This window comes from Bufo gargarizans, chromosome 8 (assembly GCF_014858855.1).
Source record: "Bufo gargarizans isolate SCDJY-AF-19 chromosome 8, ASM1485885v1, whole genome shotgun sequence".
Lineage (NCBI taxonomy): Eukaryota > Metazoa > Chordata > Amphibia > Anura > Bufonidae > Bufo > Bufo gargarizans.
Genome location: NC_058087.1, coordinates 106022242 through 106041138, shown reverse-complemented (window position 1 = coordinate 106041138; position 18897 = coordinate 106022242). Strand labels below are relative to the sequence as shown.

Here is an 18897-nt window from a genome sequence, read left to right as displayed (position 1 = left end):
GCACGCACAGGGTGCACGTGCCGTCTCCCTTCTCTCTTCCTGTTCACTACTGCGGTCTATGCCAAAGAACGGGAGACAGCACATGTGCACTGTGCGTGCCATGGTATCGGTGGGGGTGCCGGGTGCCGATCTGATATTAGAGACATATCCTGAGGATAGCCTGGACAACCCCTTTAATCCAGATTAATACAAATAATGTAAAATTCAGTATGATTCATGGGTACATCTTTAATTTAACACTATCACATCGCTGTATCCTAAGTTCTCACCAATGAAGCTTTTGAAGATGGTAAAAGTCTTTCTTGCTTGCAGAAGAAAATAGCTCGTTGAGTACGTTTCACCAGGTGATGTGCAACAGAGTGTTGAAATGAGGCTGCAATGTCAGCTGCACAGGAAAGCAATATCCCCTTCTGTATTCCTGATAAACAATGTTATAAAACACTATTAAAAGAATTTGAGGCATACAATTGCAGTAAATTATTTACATAAAAAAAAAACTTTTTAAAACATATTTAACATTGCTACTACAGATTAGGCTACATGCACATGACCGTTGTGTGTTTTGTGGTCTGCAAATTGCGGATCTGCAAAACACGGATGGTGTCCGTGTGCATTTCGCAATTTGCGGAACGGCACGGACAGCCATTAATATAACTGCTTATTCTTGTCCGCAAAACGAACAAGAATAGGACAGGTTACTTTTTTTTGCGGACCACGGAATGGAGCAACGGATGCGGATAGCACAAGAAGTGCTGTCCACATCTTTTGCGGCCCTATTGAAGTGAATGGGTCCGCATCCAAGCCGCAAAAACTGCGGCTCGGATGCGGACCAAAACAACGGTCATGTGCATGTAGCCTTAACTCCTTAAGGCACAAAAATAATTTCTGTGTGGTGTCAGGAACAATTTGAAGCAGCAGTCCCAAAAATTGGAGTAAGTCCATTCTCCAGAAAGACAACCAAAGTACATATATATGGGTCCGCGCTAGGCTTCCACAGGCTGGTGTTTCACTCACAGGAAGATTCAATGGAGATTCCACAATGTCACTGGTGCATCTCCGTGGTGATACCTAATATGTCTATTTTTTTATGTTTTACACTATATTATCTTTTTATAAACAAAAAATTATAATTTTAGTATCTCCATAGTCTGAGTCATAATTTTTTTAATTTTTAGCCGATTATCTTAGGTAGGGGCTAATTTTTTGTGGGATGAGAGGACGGTTTTATTGGCACTATTTTGGTGGGCATATGACTTTTTGATCACTTGCTATTACAATATTTGTGATGTAAGGTGACAAAAAGTTTGTATTTTATTTTTTTGATCTTGTTCATCTGAGGGGTTGGGGGGGTATTCTTATAGTGCACATTATTAAGGACGCAACGATACCTAATATGTCTACATTTTTTTAATTTATTTTTACTAAATAATATTTTTCTAATTATTTTTGGGGGTTTTAGTGTCTCAAGTCTGAGAACCATTTTTTTTTTAGCCAATTGTCAGTGGCAAAATTGGGATATAAATTTAGTACTCTATGGAAGTGTGGTACTCCCTGAAGCAACCAATAATGCATACCCGGATGATCGGGGCACGTGTCACATTGAGTAGTGGTGTCCTTCCGTATCCACCTCCTGTGACACACTCTGCACCTTTTTTTGGGTCCGTCCCTTTTTTCCAGTATGGGGAACCACACCTGGAAAGTGTTGGCCAGGGACGATCCGGGCGCCTACAGTTTCCGAGGTACTCCGGCCTGCTCTTTCCCGGTCAGAAAAGATCAGGGGCTTGAGGACTGCCTCAAAGAACTGAAGGAATGTCCCTGTGTTGCCAGCGCTCCGGGACAGCACAAAAGATTTGTACAAGGCAACCTGTACCATATAGACCGCAACTTTTTTGTACCATGCCCGAGTTTTGCGCATTGTGTTATATGGCTTGAGGACTTGATCAGAGAGATCAACTCCTCCCATATACCGATTGTAGTCGACGACACAATCGGGCTTGAGGACCATTACCACGGTACCTCGCACAGGGACAGGGGTGATGCCGTTACCATAAATTGTGGACAGTAAAAGGACATCCCTCTTGTCCTTATATCTGACCAGCAACAGGGTTCTAGTGATAAAGGCACGGGTCTCACCCCTGGGGATAGGTACCTGGAGGGGGTAGGTAGGGAGGCAGCGTTGATTTTTCCGCACGGTCCCACAAGCGGACGTGGATCTGGCGGCGAGGGACTGGAACAAGGGGATACTAGTAAAAGTTATCCACGTACAGGCGGTAACCTTTATCTAGCAGTTGGTGCATAAGGTCCCACACAAGTTTCCTGCTAACACCCAAAGTGGGGGGACATTCTGGGGCTTTAATACGGGAATCTGGCCCCTTGTACACATAAAACTTGTAAGTGTACCCTGAGGTACTCTCACAAAGTTTGTACAGCTTCACGCCATACCTCGCCCGCTTAGAGGGAACATACTGGCGGAAAAGGAGTCTCCCCTTGAAAGCAATGAGAGACTCATCAACCGCGACCTCCCTTCCAGGTACATAGGCCTGTACAAATTTGGCCCCAAAATGATTGATGACCGGCCTGATTTTGTACAGGCGGTCATAGGCAGGATCACCTTGGGGGGGGGGGGGGGGGGGGACATGCTGCATTATCTGACTAATGCAGGCATTTCCGGATGCCCTCAAACCGGGAGCGTGTCATGGCCGTACTGTAAAGTGGGGCCTGGTAGATGACATCCCCACTCCAGTAATGCCTGACACTAGGTTTATTGACTAGGCCCATATGCAGCACGAGGCCCCAAAATGTCATCATCTCGGCTGCACTGATCGGAGTCCAGCCACCGGCCTAGCCAAAAAGGAGCCAGGGTGTTGAGCAACAAACTGTTGGACGTACAGGTTTGTTTGCTCCACCATTAGATTTACAAAATGGTCACTCAAAAAAAAAAAAGACTAAAAAAGTTGTATTGAAGCTTACTGTAGAAATCTGGATTCCTAATTGGCCTACAAAATCAGGAATCACGGGCTCATAACACTCTGGGGTATACCAGACAAGTTCACCGGCAGGGGGCTCAAATGGATTTAACTGGTTGGCCGGAAAACTAATATGAGCCCCAGAGCTGCTCGTACTAGATGGGCCACAGGGTCCCTACCATGGCGGTCCCCTTTCTACACCGCCTTGGGGGCTCATCATCATCGCTAGATGATGAGGAGGACACGGATGACAAAAGGAAAGTGGGGTCATCCTTGTCCTCACTGGGACTCTCGGACTCGGAGGCAAGCTTGGCGAAAGCCTCCTCGGCCGAGAACATCCAGCGGGCCATAGGGGAGTGTATGTATGCGTGTGTGTGTGCATGCGTGAAAATCTTTATTTGGTGTGCGTGTGTGTTGGGGCAAGGGTGTTCGTGAACTCACCCTAAACCTAACAGACAAAAAAAAAAAGACTAACTAAAAAAATTTGAAAAAATTTAAAATTCTAAATCGCTGATCAACCGTCCGAAGTTGATCAGTGGTGGGGTGTGCGATGCGCTAGCCAGATGCTAAGAGTGCCGACCAGTCGGCGTACGCACATAAAAAAACTGCCTGCACCCCAAAAAAGTTGTGGGGGGGGGGCAGGGGGCAAGCTACAGCACCCCTGGGAAGGGGGTCTGTGGACCCCAGACACCCAATTTAGGGTGATGCAACCAAAACAGTAATTTTTTTTTTTTCTTCAACGAACTTTCCGACAATATGCCTAATCTAACTTGTCCCTAGCCTTTCCCTAAATACCTGGGGGTGCTGGGGCACAGATGGGGTGCTGGCTGGATCCTGGGCTCTGAACAGATGGGGGGTGCTGGCTCTGAGACATGAGAGGAGTGCTGCGATGATTTGAACCTCCCACCCGCCCAGCCGACCAATGAGAACGATCCTGAGAGATGATGGCACCATCACCTCTCAGGATCTAAGGATGGGGATTGGTGGTGTATTATCACACCACCGATCACCATCCTGTTCCGGGTTATTGGGTCCCCAGAGACCCGAATAACCTGGAAACGCAGCAAACCTCAGGTCTGAATTGACCTGCAGTTTGCTGCGATCGCCTACACAGGGGGGTCACAGGACCCCGTCTTGCATTTAGCCAAGGTGCCTGCTCAATGATTTGAGCAGGCACCGGGTATCCGATCACTGCCCGCCGAGCGGCGGTGATCGGAAATACATAGGACTTACCGGTACACCCTGTGTCCTTAAGGATCGGGAAATCAGGGCGTACCGGTACGCCCTATGTCCGGAACAGGTTAAAGAGGACCTGTCACCACTCCTGACATGTCTGTTTTAATAGCTTTATGCATTTCCCATGTAATAACAATAGAGCATCTATTCTTATGGCTGTATGTTGTGCCATTCCTCTGTTATTTCTACTAGAAGTTATGAATGAATTGCTATTCGCTTTCAGTAAGGGTACAGAGGGAAGGTAACAAGTTGGGGGGGGGGGGTGTACATGCACAGACTCACTCTATCCAATCAGATTGTGATACAGGTACACCCCCCCCCCCAACTGGTTACCACCCCTCTGTACCCTTACTGCAGACAGCAAGCAATTATTCATAACTTCTAGTAGAAATAATAGACAACATACAGACATATGACTAGATGCTCCAGAATTGTTAGTACGTGGGAATGGATGAAGTTATTAAAACAGAGATGTCAGGACTCAGGAGTGGTGAAAGGTCCTCTGTAAATTGTGTTAAGGGATTCCCAGTCCAACACTTGGAACCTCCACTAAGCAGCTGCTTTAAGCACCTGCTGATGTTGGACACTGTATAGTAAATGGAGCTGGAACCAGAAGGTCCTGTTCCTTGTGTAGTGGCTTTATCGGGGTACTGCAGCTCAGCTTTTATTCAAATCAATTAGAGCTGAGCTGTTTTGTACTTTATCCAGGTTATGGTTTCCTCTGCCTTCCCTGAGAGCTAATCAATGTGGATGCTGGGTGTCGGCCCTCCGCAGATCTAATATTGAGGACCTATCCTGAGAATTGGTTATCAGTATCCAAGTCCTGGAATACCCCTTTGATCATTTGTCCTAAGATATAATAAACTTGGAATTTTTGCAAAGTGCAGATTCACCAGAATTATGCACGTGGAGTGCCTATTGGCATCACCACAGAGGTCAGTGATTTTTTACTTTTTATTCTGGGACAACCCCTTTAAGGCTACTTTCACACTAGCGTTTTCAATTCTGCTATTGAAATCCGTCATAGTCAATAGTGGAAGAAAACGCTTCAGTTTTGTCCCCATTCATTGTCAATGGGGACAAAACTGAACTGAACAAAACAGTGCTCCAGAATGCATTTCGTTGTGTTTGGCTGCATCACCATCGCAGACAGAATAACGCTGCAAGCAGAGTTTTTCTGTCTGCGATGTGGTGCGGAGCAAGACTGATCTGTCCTGACTCACAATGCAAGTCAATGGGGACAGATCCGTTTTGTCTGACACAATAGAAAATTGATCCGTCCCCCATTGACTTTCAATGGTGTTCATGACGGATCCGTCATGGCTATATAAGACATAATACAACCGGATCCGTTCATGACGGATGCATGCGATTGTATTATGGCAACGGAAGCGTTTTGGCAGATCAATGACTGATCCGCAAAAAATGCTAGTGTGTAAGTAGCCTAAGACAGACTTTACCATGAAGCTTTTCTCATTGAAGATAAACAAAGAGTTGATCTGGCAATTCTGTCAGCATTTCATAAAAGAGAGCACTTAACCCCCTTCAACCCTGGGCCTGTTTACAACTTCCTGCCCAAGCCATTTTTTTGCAAAATCTGACATGTGTCACTTTATGTGGTAATAACTTTAAAACGCTTTTACTTACACAGGCCATTCTGAGATTGTTTTCTAATCACATATCGTACTTCATGACAGTGGTAAAAATGAGTTAAAACAATATTTTTTTGTCATAAGAAAATACCAAATTTATACCAAGTATTTGGAAAAATTAGCAAATTTGCAAATTTCAATTCCCTTACATCCTACCAGCAGCACAGATGGGGTTAACTGCACCCCGTGGACTGGTAGGACCGGCGGAATTTTTAATGAGCCCAAAGAATAACCAATAGAAGAACTCCAGCTCCCTTAAAGGGAGGGGTTCAACCCCCAGCCCACCGTGTTTTTTTCTGTCCTTTGGACAGGTGGACTGGCGAAGCTCTCCCTCTCTGGGATTTGGAGACCATTACCCTAGGTTTGTTTGGTCTCTTCTTTGTCTCTTACATCTAGCACTTATTTTTGCACTTATTTTTTTTCTTTCCATCTCCTCCATTCAGCTGCTATGTAACTAGCGAGGGGGTGATGTGTTTCTGTGGATGAACACTAAGGTCCTCTCCTGGATACATCGGCTCGTCCGATCCGGCGTGGTATGGGCGCCGCCATGACCGGAAGTGACGCACTGCTGTTGGCGGTGTCACTTCCGGTCTTTCGGCTGATTCCGGTTTTCTTTTTTGCTAAAGCAAACTAGCTCTTGCAGCCGGAGGTTTTGTTCCTACAGGAGGGGGGGCTATGTAAGGGCAATTTAAAGGGAACCTGTCATGTGGATATTTGATTATAATCTAACTAATTATATACAATCATTTACTACTAAAAAGTGCCTTAGGTGTATTCACTTACTGGTGTGACAGTTGGTTACCTCATAATATACACACAAAGATGCCGCATGCTAATGAGCTGATTCGAGTCTGGCGTGATGTCATTGAGTCCAGCGTATATTTAATTCAGAGCTATAGCCACTCCCCTGCCCACCTGCTGCTGATTCCTATGGAAACAAACTGTCACTCAGCAGTAGGTGGGCGGGGAGAGTCAGGAGCTCATGAATATTCATGACTCATCATTATCAGCTGGAGCTTTTCAATACAAGATGTTGGCAGATTGACTGGGTCAATTAAAGACAGTGAGCCAGCATTTTGCTAAGCGAATCAGTCACTTATTTATGTTACCCTTAGTTAGGACACCATAAAACTGGTGACAGGTTCCCTTTAAATGCCTTTTTTTTGCCACAATAATGTTTTAAAAAGCAGATAGCTTTTACAATGCTCCTGGGGGAGGGCTGGTAACATGGGTCCCTCCCCTAGGTGGAGCTGTTCCCTACTTAAGCTCCCTGATAGCTTCAGTCTGTCTCTGGCTGCGCTGCTTTAACAAGCTAGCTCCAGAGTCTCCTGCGTTTAGTGAGATATTTTTCTATCATCCAAATTCTATTCAGCTCTATCATTCATAGTGCTTGACTTTTCTCCTCTGGTTCGTGCCGCTAATTAATGTTTATTTTCCCTTAGGTTTGCAGGGATGCTTACATTTTCTTCTTTCGTTTCAGCTAAAGCTTCCTCTAGAGAGTCAGACCAGCAACGGAAGTCAGCAGCCAAGAGGAAACACCTGGCCTGTTACGACTGCAACACGCCTCTTGATGACAGTTGCCCTTTTTCCAGGTGCGACAGCTGCCGCTCCGGCACTGCTACAGAACCTACAATGCGGGACATGTACCAGTGGGCTAAAACATACGTGGACGACTCCATCCAGGGTGTCGTACGCCTTCTAAATGAGAGGTTACCGGTTCCCTCTCAGACTCCGATGGAGGTTGTCGCCCCCACTGACAGACCTACGCCCCTTTCTGTGGGGTCATCTTCCTCGGATGAGGAGTCGTCAACTTCATGTTTCTTTCCACCCGAAAAGACACAGAAGCTACTAAAGTCCATCAGGTCGGGGGACCGTGATGTTGACATAGGGGAGTCTTCCTATCCCGCCTGCTGGACCTGCAGCAGGTCTTTAAGGCAGATGAGACCCTTCTTTCTGTGATGCGCACAGAATGGAAAAAGCCGGAAAAAGGTCCAGTCCTTACCCGGAAATTTAAGTTAATGTTTCCGATGGCTAAACCCTTAGTGGAATCATGGGGTTCCATTCCTAAGGTGGACATGGCGATAGCCAAACTGTCCAGGTGCACTTTGGTTCCTGCAGACGATGGGTCTAGTCTGTAGGACCCTCTAGATAGGAGGGCAGAATGCACCCTAAGAAGGGGCTACTCGGCGGCCGCAGGCTCGGCCTCGACATCCATTGCAGCCACAGAGGTCTCTTCTTTCCTTAGATCTACGCTGAACCAGATCCAGACGGATGTCGACCAAAGTGTCTCCCGAGACGATATCCTCGCCGCCTTCAAATCCGTCAATCTGGCCATGGATTTCCTGTATGACAAATCCCAGCTACAGCTGAAATTGGCAGCCAAAACAATGGCTCTAGTGTCTGCTGCTAGGAGACCTCTGTGGCTAAAGCCCTGGAATGCTGACAATGCATCCAAGTATAACCTCTGTGGGCTTCCCTTCGAACCGAACCGTCTATTCGGTTCAGAATTAGACTCCATAATGGAGGGTCTCTCGGATAAGAAGGGGAAAAGTCTCCCCCAACAGCCCTTTCGGGGCAGGGGTGGACAAGCTCGCGGGGGCCAACCTGGACAGCAGGCTAGATGTAGAGACTGGGGGGGGCGTCTAGAAAGTTCTCTAGACGCTCCCGTAAACCCACCAGGGAGGCAAAACCCTCCTGACTATGGGCCTCCCAGAGGCTCTTGGATAAACCCTGCTACCGCTGTCGTTACACCTCTAGATTTTCCCGTACCCCTCCCTCACCTCCCTGTAGGGGGTCATCTTTCTTTTTTCAAGCACGTATGGGCCCGGGAAATCTCCCATCCCTGGGTTCAAAGCATAGCTACGGGATATCTAATGGACCTCGTTTCTCTCCCCCCAGACAGATTCATTGCTACGCGCAGTTTTTTGCTGGTCAGACAAGGGATCATAGAGTCCTATATCCAGGACTTCCTTTCCAAGGGAGCCCTGGAGGAGGTACCAGCAGGGGAGAGGAGTCTAGGGATTCATTCTCCAGTATTTCTGGTACCCAAAAAGACAGGGGATCTCCGGATGATCATAGATTTGAGATTCCTCAATCGTTTCGTAAGGAGAACCAGGTTCCGCATGGAAACCATAAGGTCAGTCAGCCACCTCCTCAGCCCGGGGGACGTGATGGCTACTCTGGACCTCAAGGATGCTTACCTCCGCATCCTGATCCATCCTTCCTCCCGGAAATTTCTCAGGATCACGGTCCAGATTTCAGGAGTGCGCAGACATTTTCAATTTGCCGCCCTCCCCTCATCTGCCCCCCTTATCTTCACCAAAGTGGTAGTATCGGTGGTGGCAGCTCTGAGACTCCAGGGTCTGACCATTGTTCCTTACCTGGACGATTGGCTTCTTCTAGCCTCTTCGGTCCCCCTACTTTCCCATCATCTTCATGTCGCAATTTCCTTTCTGCTCCGCCTAGGCTGGATTATCAACTGGCAGAAGTCGAACGTGAGCCCTTCAACTTCTATCCATTATCTAGGATTCGTAATCAACTCTGGAGATGTCCCTCCAGTTGACGCCAGAAAGAGGAGCGCGGATTCAGGACCTGGCAAGGTTCCTTTACGTACCACGACGAGTCTCCATACGGACCCTCATGAAGATGTTGGGGCTAATGTCAGCAGCTGCGGATGCAGTCCCTTGGGCTTTATGGCACCTCCGACCTCTTCAGTCGGAGGTCTTAAACAAATGGAACGGCAGCCCTGCGGAGCTAGATTCTCTGTGCTCCCTATCCAACCAAACCCAGAATTCCCTCAGGTGGTGGTTTCATCTACTAGCAGCGAAGTCTATGACCCAACCAGTTTGGCTCATATTGACTACGGACGCGTCCCTTGTAGGCTGGGGCGCCCATTTAGACGGATCCCCAGTTCGGGGATCTTGGTCTCCTAAGGAGCGGCATCTTTCTTCGAATCTCCGCGAGATGCATGCTATCTGGCTAGCCCTCCTTCACTTCGTCCCTCCGATTCGGGGCAAAGCAGTGAAAGTCCAGTCAGACAACATGACTGCCGTGCTTTACATAAACAAGCAGAGAGGCACAAGATCCTTACCCCTTCTTTCAGAGATTGGGGTAATTCTGCGGTGGGCAGAGCTGAACCTATCCCATCCCAGCTGAACTCACATCCGAGGCTCCCTCAAAATCATCGCGGACCGCCTAAGTCACAGCTTACCGACCATGGAGTGGTCACTGCATCCGGAGATCTTCAAACAGCTAGTCCTCAGATGGGGTATGCCAGAGGTGGATCTCATGGCAACCAGGTTCAACGCCAAGGTACAGAGGTTCTACTCCCTATACAGCGAGGACAACCCCCTGGCGATAGATGCTCTGACAATACCGTGGAGGTTCAGGCTGGCATACATCTTCCCTCCTTTTTCTATGATTCCGAGGGTATTGATGAAAATCCGTAAGGATCAGGCCTCGGTAATAGCCATCATACCATTTTGGCCCAGGAGATCCTGGTTTACCCAGCTCATTCAGATGAGTCGGGGACAATATTTGAGACTCTCCCCGGAGCAGACCCTGGTGTTGTGGGACACTCATCTCTGCCGAGATCTGCACAGATTCAACCTGACAGCCTGGAGGTTGATCAGTCCCTTCCCAGAGTGGAGGGGCTCTCTGAGTCGGTCCTGAGAACTTTGTCGAATTCCAGAGCAGAGTCTACCAAGAAGGCCTACTCCCAGATTATGAGGATCTTCACCTCTTGGTGTCGCTCCAATCAGGTGGCGTCTGCAGATCCGCCCCTCTCAGCGATCTTACAATTCCTCCAGGATGGGATAGACAGAGGTCTCTCCCCATATACCCTGAAGGTCCAAGTTTTTGCCATCTCGGCCTGTGTCAACAGGCTATATTCTCAGGACCCGCTCATCAAACGCTTCCTTAAGGGTCAGCATCTCCCCCCTTCGAACCCTTGGAGGAGGCAAGCTTTAAATTTCTAACACTAAAGGTGGTCTTTCTTCTGGCCATAACCTCAGCCAAAAGAATTTCGGAGCTGCAAGCTTTCTCCGCTTCACACCCATACACCATTTTCTTACAGGACAGGGTCCTTAAAAAATTTCTACCTTATTTTAGACCTAAAGTTCCAACCTTTCAAAATATCAATCAGGTAATCTCTCTACCTGTATTATTCTCCGCCTCCTCCTCTGATGTTCCAGTCCGACATCCACTGGATATATCGAGATGCCTCCAAATCTATGTGGATAGATCCAGAGAATTCATGATAGATGAGAACCTCTTCATCCTGTTTGCCGGTAAGTCTAAAGGCCGTAAGGCGTCTAAAACTACTATTAGTCGCTGAGTCAAGGAAGCCATTAGGGAAGCTTTCACCTCCCAATCCTTAGACTCACCCTAGAGTTGATCTGTAAGGCAGCTTCCTGGAGCTCTGAATCAACCTTCATCTCTCATTATAGAATAGATGCTAAGGTAGCAGAGTTTTCGGCCTTTGGGCAGACAGTTCTTACTTCTGCCAGGCATGAGGACCCTCCCTAGGGGATTCTTCTTGCTATCTCCCCATCTGTGCTGCTGGTAGAACGTAAGGGAATCATTAATTTCTAACAATAATTTGTTTTCCCTTAGTCCTAACAGCAGCACACACATTTTCCCGCCCTAAGTACTTTCTTGTTATAGACACGGTGGGCTGGCGGGCGAACCCATCCCTTTAAGGGAGCTGGAGTTCTTCTATTGGTTATTCTTTGGGCTCATTAAAAATTCTGCCGTTCCTACCAGTCCACGGGGGGCAGTTAACCCCATCTGTGCTGCCAATAGGACTAAGGGAAAACAAATTATCGTTAGAAATTAACGATTTCTCTACTTTTATAATAGAAAGTAATACCTACAAAAATAGTAATTACTTTTCATTCCTCATGTGTCTACTCCATGTTTGGATCATTTTAAAAATTACATTTTATTTTTTGGGGATGTTAGAAGGCTTAGAAGTTTGGAAGCAAATCTTGAAATTTTTGGGAAAATTTCCAAAACCCACTTTTAAACCCCTTAAGGACCAGTGGTCATCTGACAAGAGGGGGGCGGTTACCTTACCACATGGACAACCAGATGCATTTGGCATGAGGCCAATTGATATACATGCTGAGGTTTGGAGCTGGCCCTGTTGCTGTATCGATACGGGAATCCAGCTAAATTGACCTCGGACCCTAATATATGTCCATTCATGGACCCTGTTGCTGTATCGATACGGGAATCCAGCTAAATTGACCTCAGACCCTAATATATGTCCATTCATGCATCCCCGTTTATGACTATATGTGACATCATGCCGTAGCGCCCCCTCATACTTTCTATTTATCTGATTCATTTGAACAGGATCATGCAAGAGTGATTGCTAAGAACTGATGCATTCACTAACAGTGCACTATGTATTTATAGGTGGATATACTTGTCAAAATCAAGAATCACTGTATTCAAGGACATGCACCAAATAGTGTTTTGTATACGTCACTAGGACATCATTAGATGGATTCTAGATAACTTCTGTTATACCTACCCCCTGATGATCCCAAAATGTGGGGGAAACGCGTCGGGGTATTATTCATAGTTTATTCATAGACCCTTTTTCATTAACAGGGTAATTCTGTGTGTCTTGGAGTGTTATCTGTTAGTATTAGTATAATGTACACTGTACCTAACTGGCTATAATTTGCAGTCCAAGGGTTGTATACACAGTCCATTGATAGACCCCATTATTATTTTTTATTTTTTTTCATGTAATTTTTTATTAACCATACATTAAAAAAAGACAGAATTGGTAAGAAAACTCCTTACAATTTCAAACAACTCTGAAACGAATTCCAAAGCATCCAAAACTGCTTAAATACAAAACACATATTTTCTTCCTTCTTTTTTCCCCTCCCCTCACCCTCCTCCCACTTTTCCTTTTATCCCCCACCCCAAAAAAAACAACAAAAAAAACACAATCTTTTCTCTTTTTATCCACTCTCCATTCCCTTCCCCCTATCGCCTTATGAGCCCAGTCCAGTCCCCTCCAAATTCACCAACCAGCTCTTCCAAATTTCAGTAAACTTTTTTTTCGGTGACTATGGTTAGTTTCTCCCAAAACAAATCTGACTTCACAGAGTTCTCCCAAAACTTTAAAGAGGGGGGCTTTTTTGCATCCAAAATTTAGCAATGCATCTTACCGCTAGGAACAGGAGTTTGGAGGCTATTACTCGGTGTGAGGCAGACCTAAAACCAGACATGTCTCCAAGGACACATATTTCAAACTCTACTGGTATGATTAACATATGCAGCTCCAAAATCCTGCTTATCACGTCTCTCCAAAATCTCGAAATATAACCATAGGTCCAAAGAAGATGCACATGATCAGATCCCTCCTCCCCACACTTCAGGCAACTAAAGGATTTATTTTTGTAAAACTTTTCCAGTTTTGCTGGAGTATAATATAACCTATGCACTATGAAAAATTGCATTAATTGGTGTGCACGATTTTTTTATACTTGAAACAGGCTTGCTATAATTTCCGACCAATTATACTGTCTACCGGGGGGAATGATACCCTCCCACTTTTTAATAGCGTCGTGCACATTTAATTTGGATAAATACAATTTGATAGTAGTTTATAGAATATTGAAATCCTTTTTTTCCCTTTACACATTCCTATAATACTGGTCAATTGAGGGGGTAATGATGTCTGGAGATCCTCCTTTCCTCTCAGGGACGTTTTCAGAGCATGTTGTAATTGATAATAATAAAAAATAAAAGATTCAGGAATATCATACGCCCTTCTAGGCTCCGGAAAAGAAATAATCTTATTGTTGTTCCCTACCTGACCCAGTTTATAAATACTTCTACTACTCCATACTGAGGTATCTAACCCGACCAGGTCTTTTATCATGGGGTTATTCCATATTAATGTATCCTTATGCAAGTCTGGAGCTCCCCACATCCTTTTCAAAGAAGTCCAAATTTTATACATCTGTAACGAAGTTGGAGATTTATCTGTCCATTTTTGAAGGTGAAATCCTGCATCTAAAAGCTGGCATATACCCACCTCGGGGGATAGGTAAGCAGCATAGAACAAAATAGTTTGGAATTCCCCCAATCTAGACAGTTCTTCAGTTGGCCCGCCAAGATATATAACCTAAGATCTGGAATAGACAAACATCCTTGCTTTTGGGGATATCTCAACTTTTGAAGTCGCATTCTTGGTTTACGACCTCTCTAGATCAGGTTGGACAGCAACCTCTCCAGTATCTTAAATTTTTTATCTGGGATTGCCACCGGAGCATTCTATAGGATGTAATTTATAAGAGGTAGTAGGCACATTCTAATCACAGCTATCCGTCCTGACATGGAGAGCGGCAACTTTTTCCATATCCTAACTTTCTCTTTAATTTTCTTTATCATAGGAGTTACATTCTGATTAATAAATTCTTCTGGTAGTGTAGACACCACTATCCCCAAAAATTTTACTCCTCCTTGCTGAATTTTGAACGGGGCAGGAACAAAGTTGTCTAGAGATTCTATAGGGATACATGCAGACTTATCCCAATTTATTTTCAGACCAGCTACAAGTCTATATTTTTCAAACACCTCCAAAATTCTTGCTAGAGATCCGTAGGAACCCACGAACAACATCAGGTCATGTGCGTATAACGCAATCTTTTCTTCATGCAAACCAAATTTGAAACCAACTAATGTCTTTGTCCTCTCTTATCAAAGATGCTAAAGTTTCCAAAGCGATTGCAAATAACAGAGGGCATAGAGGGCATCCTTGCTGTACCCCCCTCTGGATCAGAAATGGCTCAGAAACCAGACCATTAAGGGCTACTCTAGCTCTTATATCAGAATATAACTGCTTAATCCACTGAATAAAATGTGGTCCAAAGCCCAATTTCCCCAGGGTCTCAAAGAGAAAGGGCCATTCTACTGTGTCAAAAGCCTTGGAGGCATCAATCGATAACAGAAATCTCTGACCCACATTGTCAGACTTCAACTGCAAATTCAGATAACATCTCCTGATATTAATCAAAGTAGATTTCCCCAGAATAAATCCGTTTTGGTCTTCATGAATAATTGTAGTAATGACCGACTTTAATCTGTCGGCCAGTATTCTAGTATTCTAGATGGTATCTTGCAATCTGAATTTATTAGGGAAATAGGGCGATATTAGTCCAATAGACTAGGGTCCTTTCCCTCCTTCAAAATTAAAATGATAAGTGCCTCCCTCAAAGACTCAGGAAGAAGACCCCTTTCTCTTGAAAAATGCCACATTTCCCACAATTTCCTGGGGAAAACCTTCTTAAGCATAACATAAATCTCATAGGGGAGTCCATCTAGACCCGCAGCCGTTTAATGCTAATGACTTAAGGACCATGTCTATTTCCCGAACCGATATCGGGGCCTCCAAAGCCTCCCACTGCTTCCTCTCCAGAAGTCCCACATTTGCGGCTCTTCTTTTGCCTAACTATATGCTTTAAGAGTAGCCCTCTAAGGAATGCCTTACCCGTATCCCAAACAATGTCCTCTGGGGCGGATCCCTTATTTCTTACGAAAAACTCCTCCATTTCCTCCTGAATTTTCTCCTGTGCTTCTTTAGCATCCAAAACCTTTACATTTATTTTCCACCTATTTATATTTCCTAAAACCTCCTCCCTAAAATCCACTAATAAAGGACAGTGATCCGACACCCCTCTCTCGGAGTATTTAACATTCTTAATATGATGAAGTGCACCTTTATTAACTAGTGCTAAAGCAATACGTGAAAATACCCTATGTGTTTTTGAAAAACATGAAAAACTCATTTTCGTCAGATAAAGACGTCTCCAAATATCGAGCCATCCAAATTCCAAAATATACTTACTAATTTTTGATTCTGTGAGCCCTTTTTTAGGTTCTCCTACCCTAAATCTGTCCAAAGTTTCATCCAAAACAGTGTTAAAATCACCAACAATCAAAAGTGCCCTATTACTTCGATTCATCACGAGTTCGTGAATTTTAAACAAAACGATAGAAGAAAAAGGAGGGGGGTTATATACCACTGCCAGAAGCCATAGTGTGTTATTCCAGAGAAAATCTAAAACAACAAAACGTCCTTCAGGATCAATTATTACCTCATTTATCTGTATGTTTTTAGATCTGTGAATCAGAACACTGACCCCCCCTGGAGTATGAGGAGAAAGTTGAATGATACGCATATTGGAACCATGGTTTTTTAATAGAGGTGCAATTTTCCTTTAGTAAATGTGTCTCCTGGATACAAATGATAGAAGGGAGTGATCTATTTAATAAATTAAAAACCGCTAGCCTTTTAGTTTCTGTTCCTAAGCCTGTTCCATGAGAGTACGCGCATATCAATTCAGCGCTTATTACTATGCGTAAGAACCCTTAACACCCCACATTGCTATCTCCCCGACCCATGTGAGAGAGGGAAAGGAGGAGAGGGAAAAGGCAAAGCAAAGAGAAAGCGGAGAGATGGACAAACACATTGGGAAAAAAAAAACACCAGAAGAAACACTCACTTCTAGTACTCTAACCACGCATCCCATCCCCCACAATTTCAGAGTATATATAAAAACTTAAGTATTCTTAGCTACCCAATCCCTAGCTTCTTCTGGAGAATCTCAAAACCAAACCCTATCTTCCCATACAATACGTAATTTAGCAGGAAACATTATAGAGTATTTTATTCCCTTCTGACAGAGGATCTTTTTAATCTCAATAAACCGACTACGTTCCTTCATCATCTCTCTAGCGTAGTCCGGAAAGATCATAACCAATGAACCATTAAAGTCCAGGCTTCCCTTTTCCTAATTCTGCGCATAATTTCATCTTTGTCTTTAGACATCAGCACATTTATCAACATGACTCTGGGTCTCTCTCCAGGGGGAGGTGGTCTAAAGGGAACTCTATGGGCCCGCTGAACAATATCGTTACAACCAGAAATATCTTGACCTAGTTTATCTCTAAGCCAGTTTTGGACAAAACTAATTGAATCTTGACCCTCCACACCCTCGGGCAGGCCTACACATCGTAAATTAAGCCTCCTTGATCTATTTTCCATATCAACAAATTTCTTCCTTATTTCCTTATTTTCCATTACTAACTCCTGGTTCTGCTTAACTACATTCTGCAAGGTATCCTCTACTTGTGTGACCCTTTTCTCACCTTTCACCATCTTCTCCTTATACTTCTGGACATCAGCCCGAAGCAACCCCACTGACTCATTCAGGCCGCCCATTTGTATGGAGAGATCCAAAATTGTGGAGTAACATTTTTTTTATCTCTAAAAAGATATCACTTAAACTAGGTGGTTGCTCCTGCTTGGACTGATAGTTTTGAGATTCTGATGACTTAGCTCCCAGCTCCGCCTCACCCGAGATAGATAGATCAACAGCCATTTCACCCGAGGTTCCCAACCCAACCAGCTGCTCACTATGAAATGAGAGACTTGATTTCTCCTTTTGCGTATTGTGGTGCACATACTGTGATACATTTTTAGGGGAGCTAGTCTGCCTGGTTATGCCCGTTATCAGAAGCTGTTTAGATTTCTCCACCTTCGTAGATGAGGGAGAAACAGATGCTGTATGAGTATTTGCCAACTTTCCCTTCCTAGTACCCCTCTGTTTGGCCATCGCAATACAAATTTACAAAACAACACACCTGTATAAGGAGGATAACAAATATAACATAACAAAACCAATCCCAGTTTCTGGACAAAACTGGGATTTGGCAAACCAAGCATTCGATATTCAAAGGATAACAAGAGGTCCAATTCCTCTGTTTAGCCCAACACATTTGGGGCCACAGTACCTTAATGCTCTATTATATATATATATATATATATATAAAAGTCCATAAATCCATCCTATACATAAAAATAAAAAAAAAACGGCCAAAGGATTAAGAAGATGGCAACTTTTCTAGGCAATATAGCAATTATTTCCCTTGAACCGATGACTCCAGTATAAGAACCAATAGCCGAACAGTACACCCTTCTATCTCCCTAAAAAAGGGAAATATCAAGACTTCTATATCCTGTAGACCTCTGATCCCTGTAGATTATTAATAGGGTCTTTTTTACGTGTGTCCTTGTCGTTTTTGTATGTATCCCTTTGTCTAACTGTCAACCATACAGCACCTATAGAGTCTATTATTAACCCCTTATCTCTTTAATATCAGTTGTTGAGGGTCAGGACAGGGATAGTCCAGCGTAGGTTCGAGGTCAGGGAGTCCCCACCATCATAAGAAAGTACACCCCTCAAGGTATTCAAAACTGGGTTTACAAACTTTGCTAACCCTTTAGGTGTTCCAGAAGAGTTAATGGCAGATGGAGAAACAATTTAGGCATTTCTATTTTTGGGAAAATTTTCAATTTTAATCCATTTTTTCCAGTAATAAAGTAAAGGTTAACTGCCAAACAAAACTCAATATGGGTTGCCCTGATTCTGTAGTTTGCAAAAACACCCCATATGTGGTCCTAAACTACTGTTTGGCCAAACGGGAGGACATAGAAGAAGGGGAACGCCATATGGTTTTTGGAAGGCAGATTTTGCAGGACTGGTTTTGTTTATACCATGTCCCATTTCAAGCCCCCCGTTGCATTCCCAAAAGGTTACTCCATCTAAGAAAGTACACCCCTCAAAGTATTTAAAACTGGGTTTACAAACTTTGTTAACCCTTTAGGTGTTCCACAAGAGTTAATGGGAGCTGGAAAAACAATTTTGGAATTTCTATTTTTGAAACATTTTCCATTTTAACCTTTACTTTATTACTGGAAAAAATGGGTTAACAGCCAAACAAAACTCAATATGGGTTGCCCTGACTCTGTAGTTTGCAGAAACACCCCATATGTGGTCGTAAACTACTATTTGGCTAAACGGCAGGACATAGAAGAAGGGGAACGCCATATGGCTTTTGGAAGGCAGATTTAGCTGTACTGGTTTATTTACACCATGTACCCTTTCAAGCCCCCTGCTGCACCCCTAGAGTGGAAACTCCATAAAAGTGACCCCATCTAGGAAACTACGGGA

At 44.4% G+C, this 18897-nt stretch overlaps 1 protein-coding gene across 1 annotated transcript in view; it reads right to left on the bottom strand.

Moving 5' to 3' along the window:
* The window catches only part of OSGEPL1 (O-sialoglycoprotein endopeptidase like 1), a 505200-nt gene that overhangs the window by 168161 nt on the left and 318142 nt on the right, over positions 1–18897 (bottom strand). The window contains exon 5 of the mRNA XM_044302718.1: positions 270–418. Within this exon, the coding sequence (XP_044158653.1) occupies positions 270–418 (149 nt within the window). The remainder of the gene's footprint in view (positions 1–269; positions 419–18897) is intronic.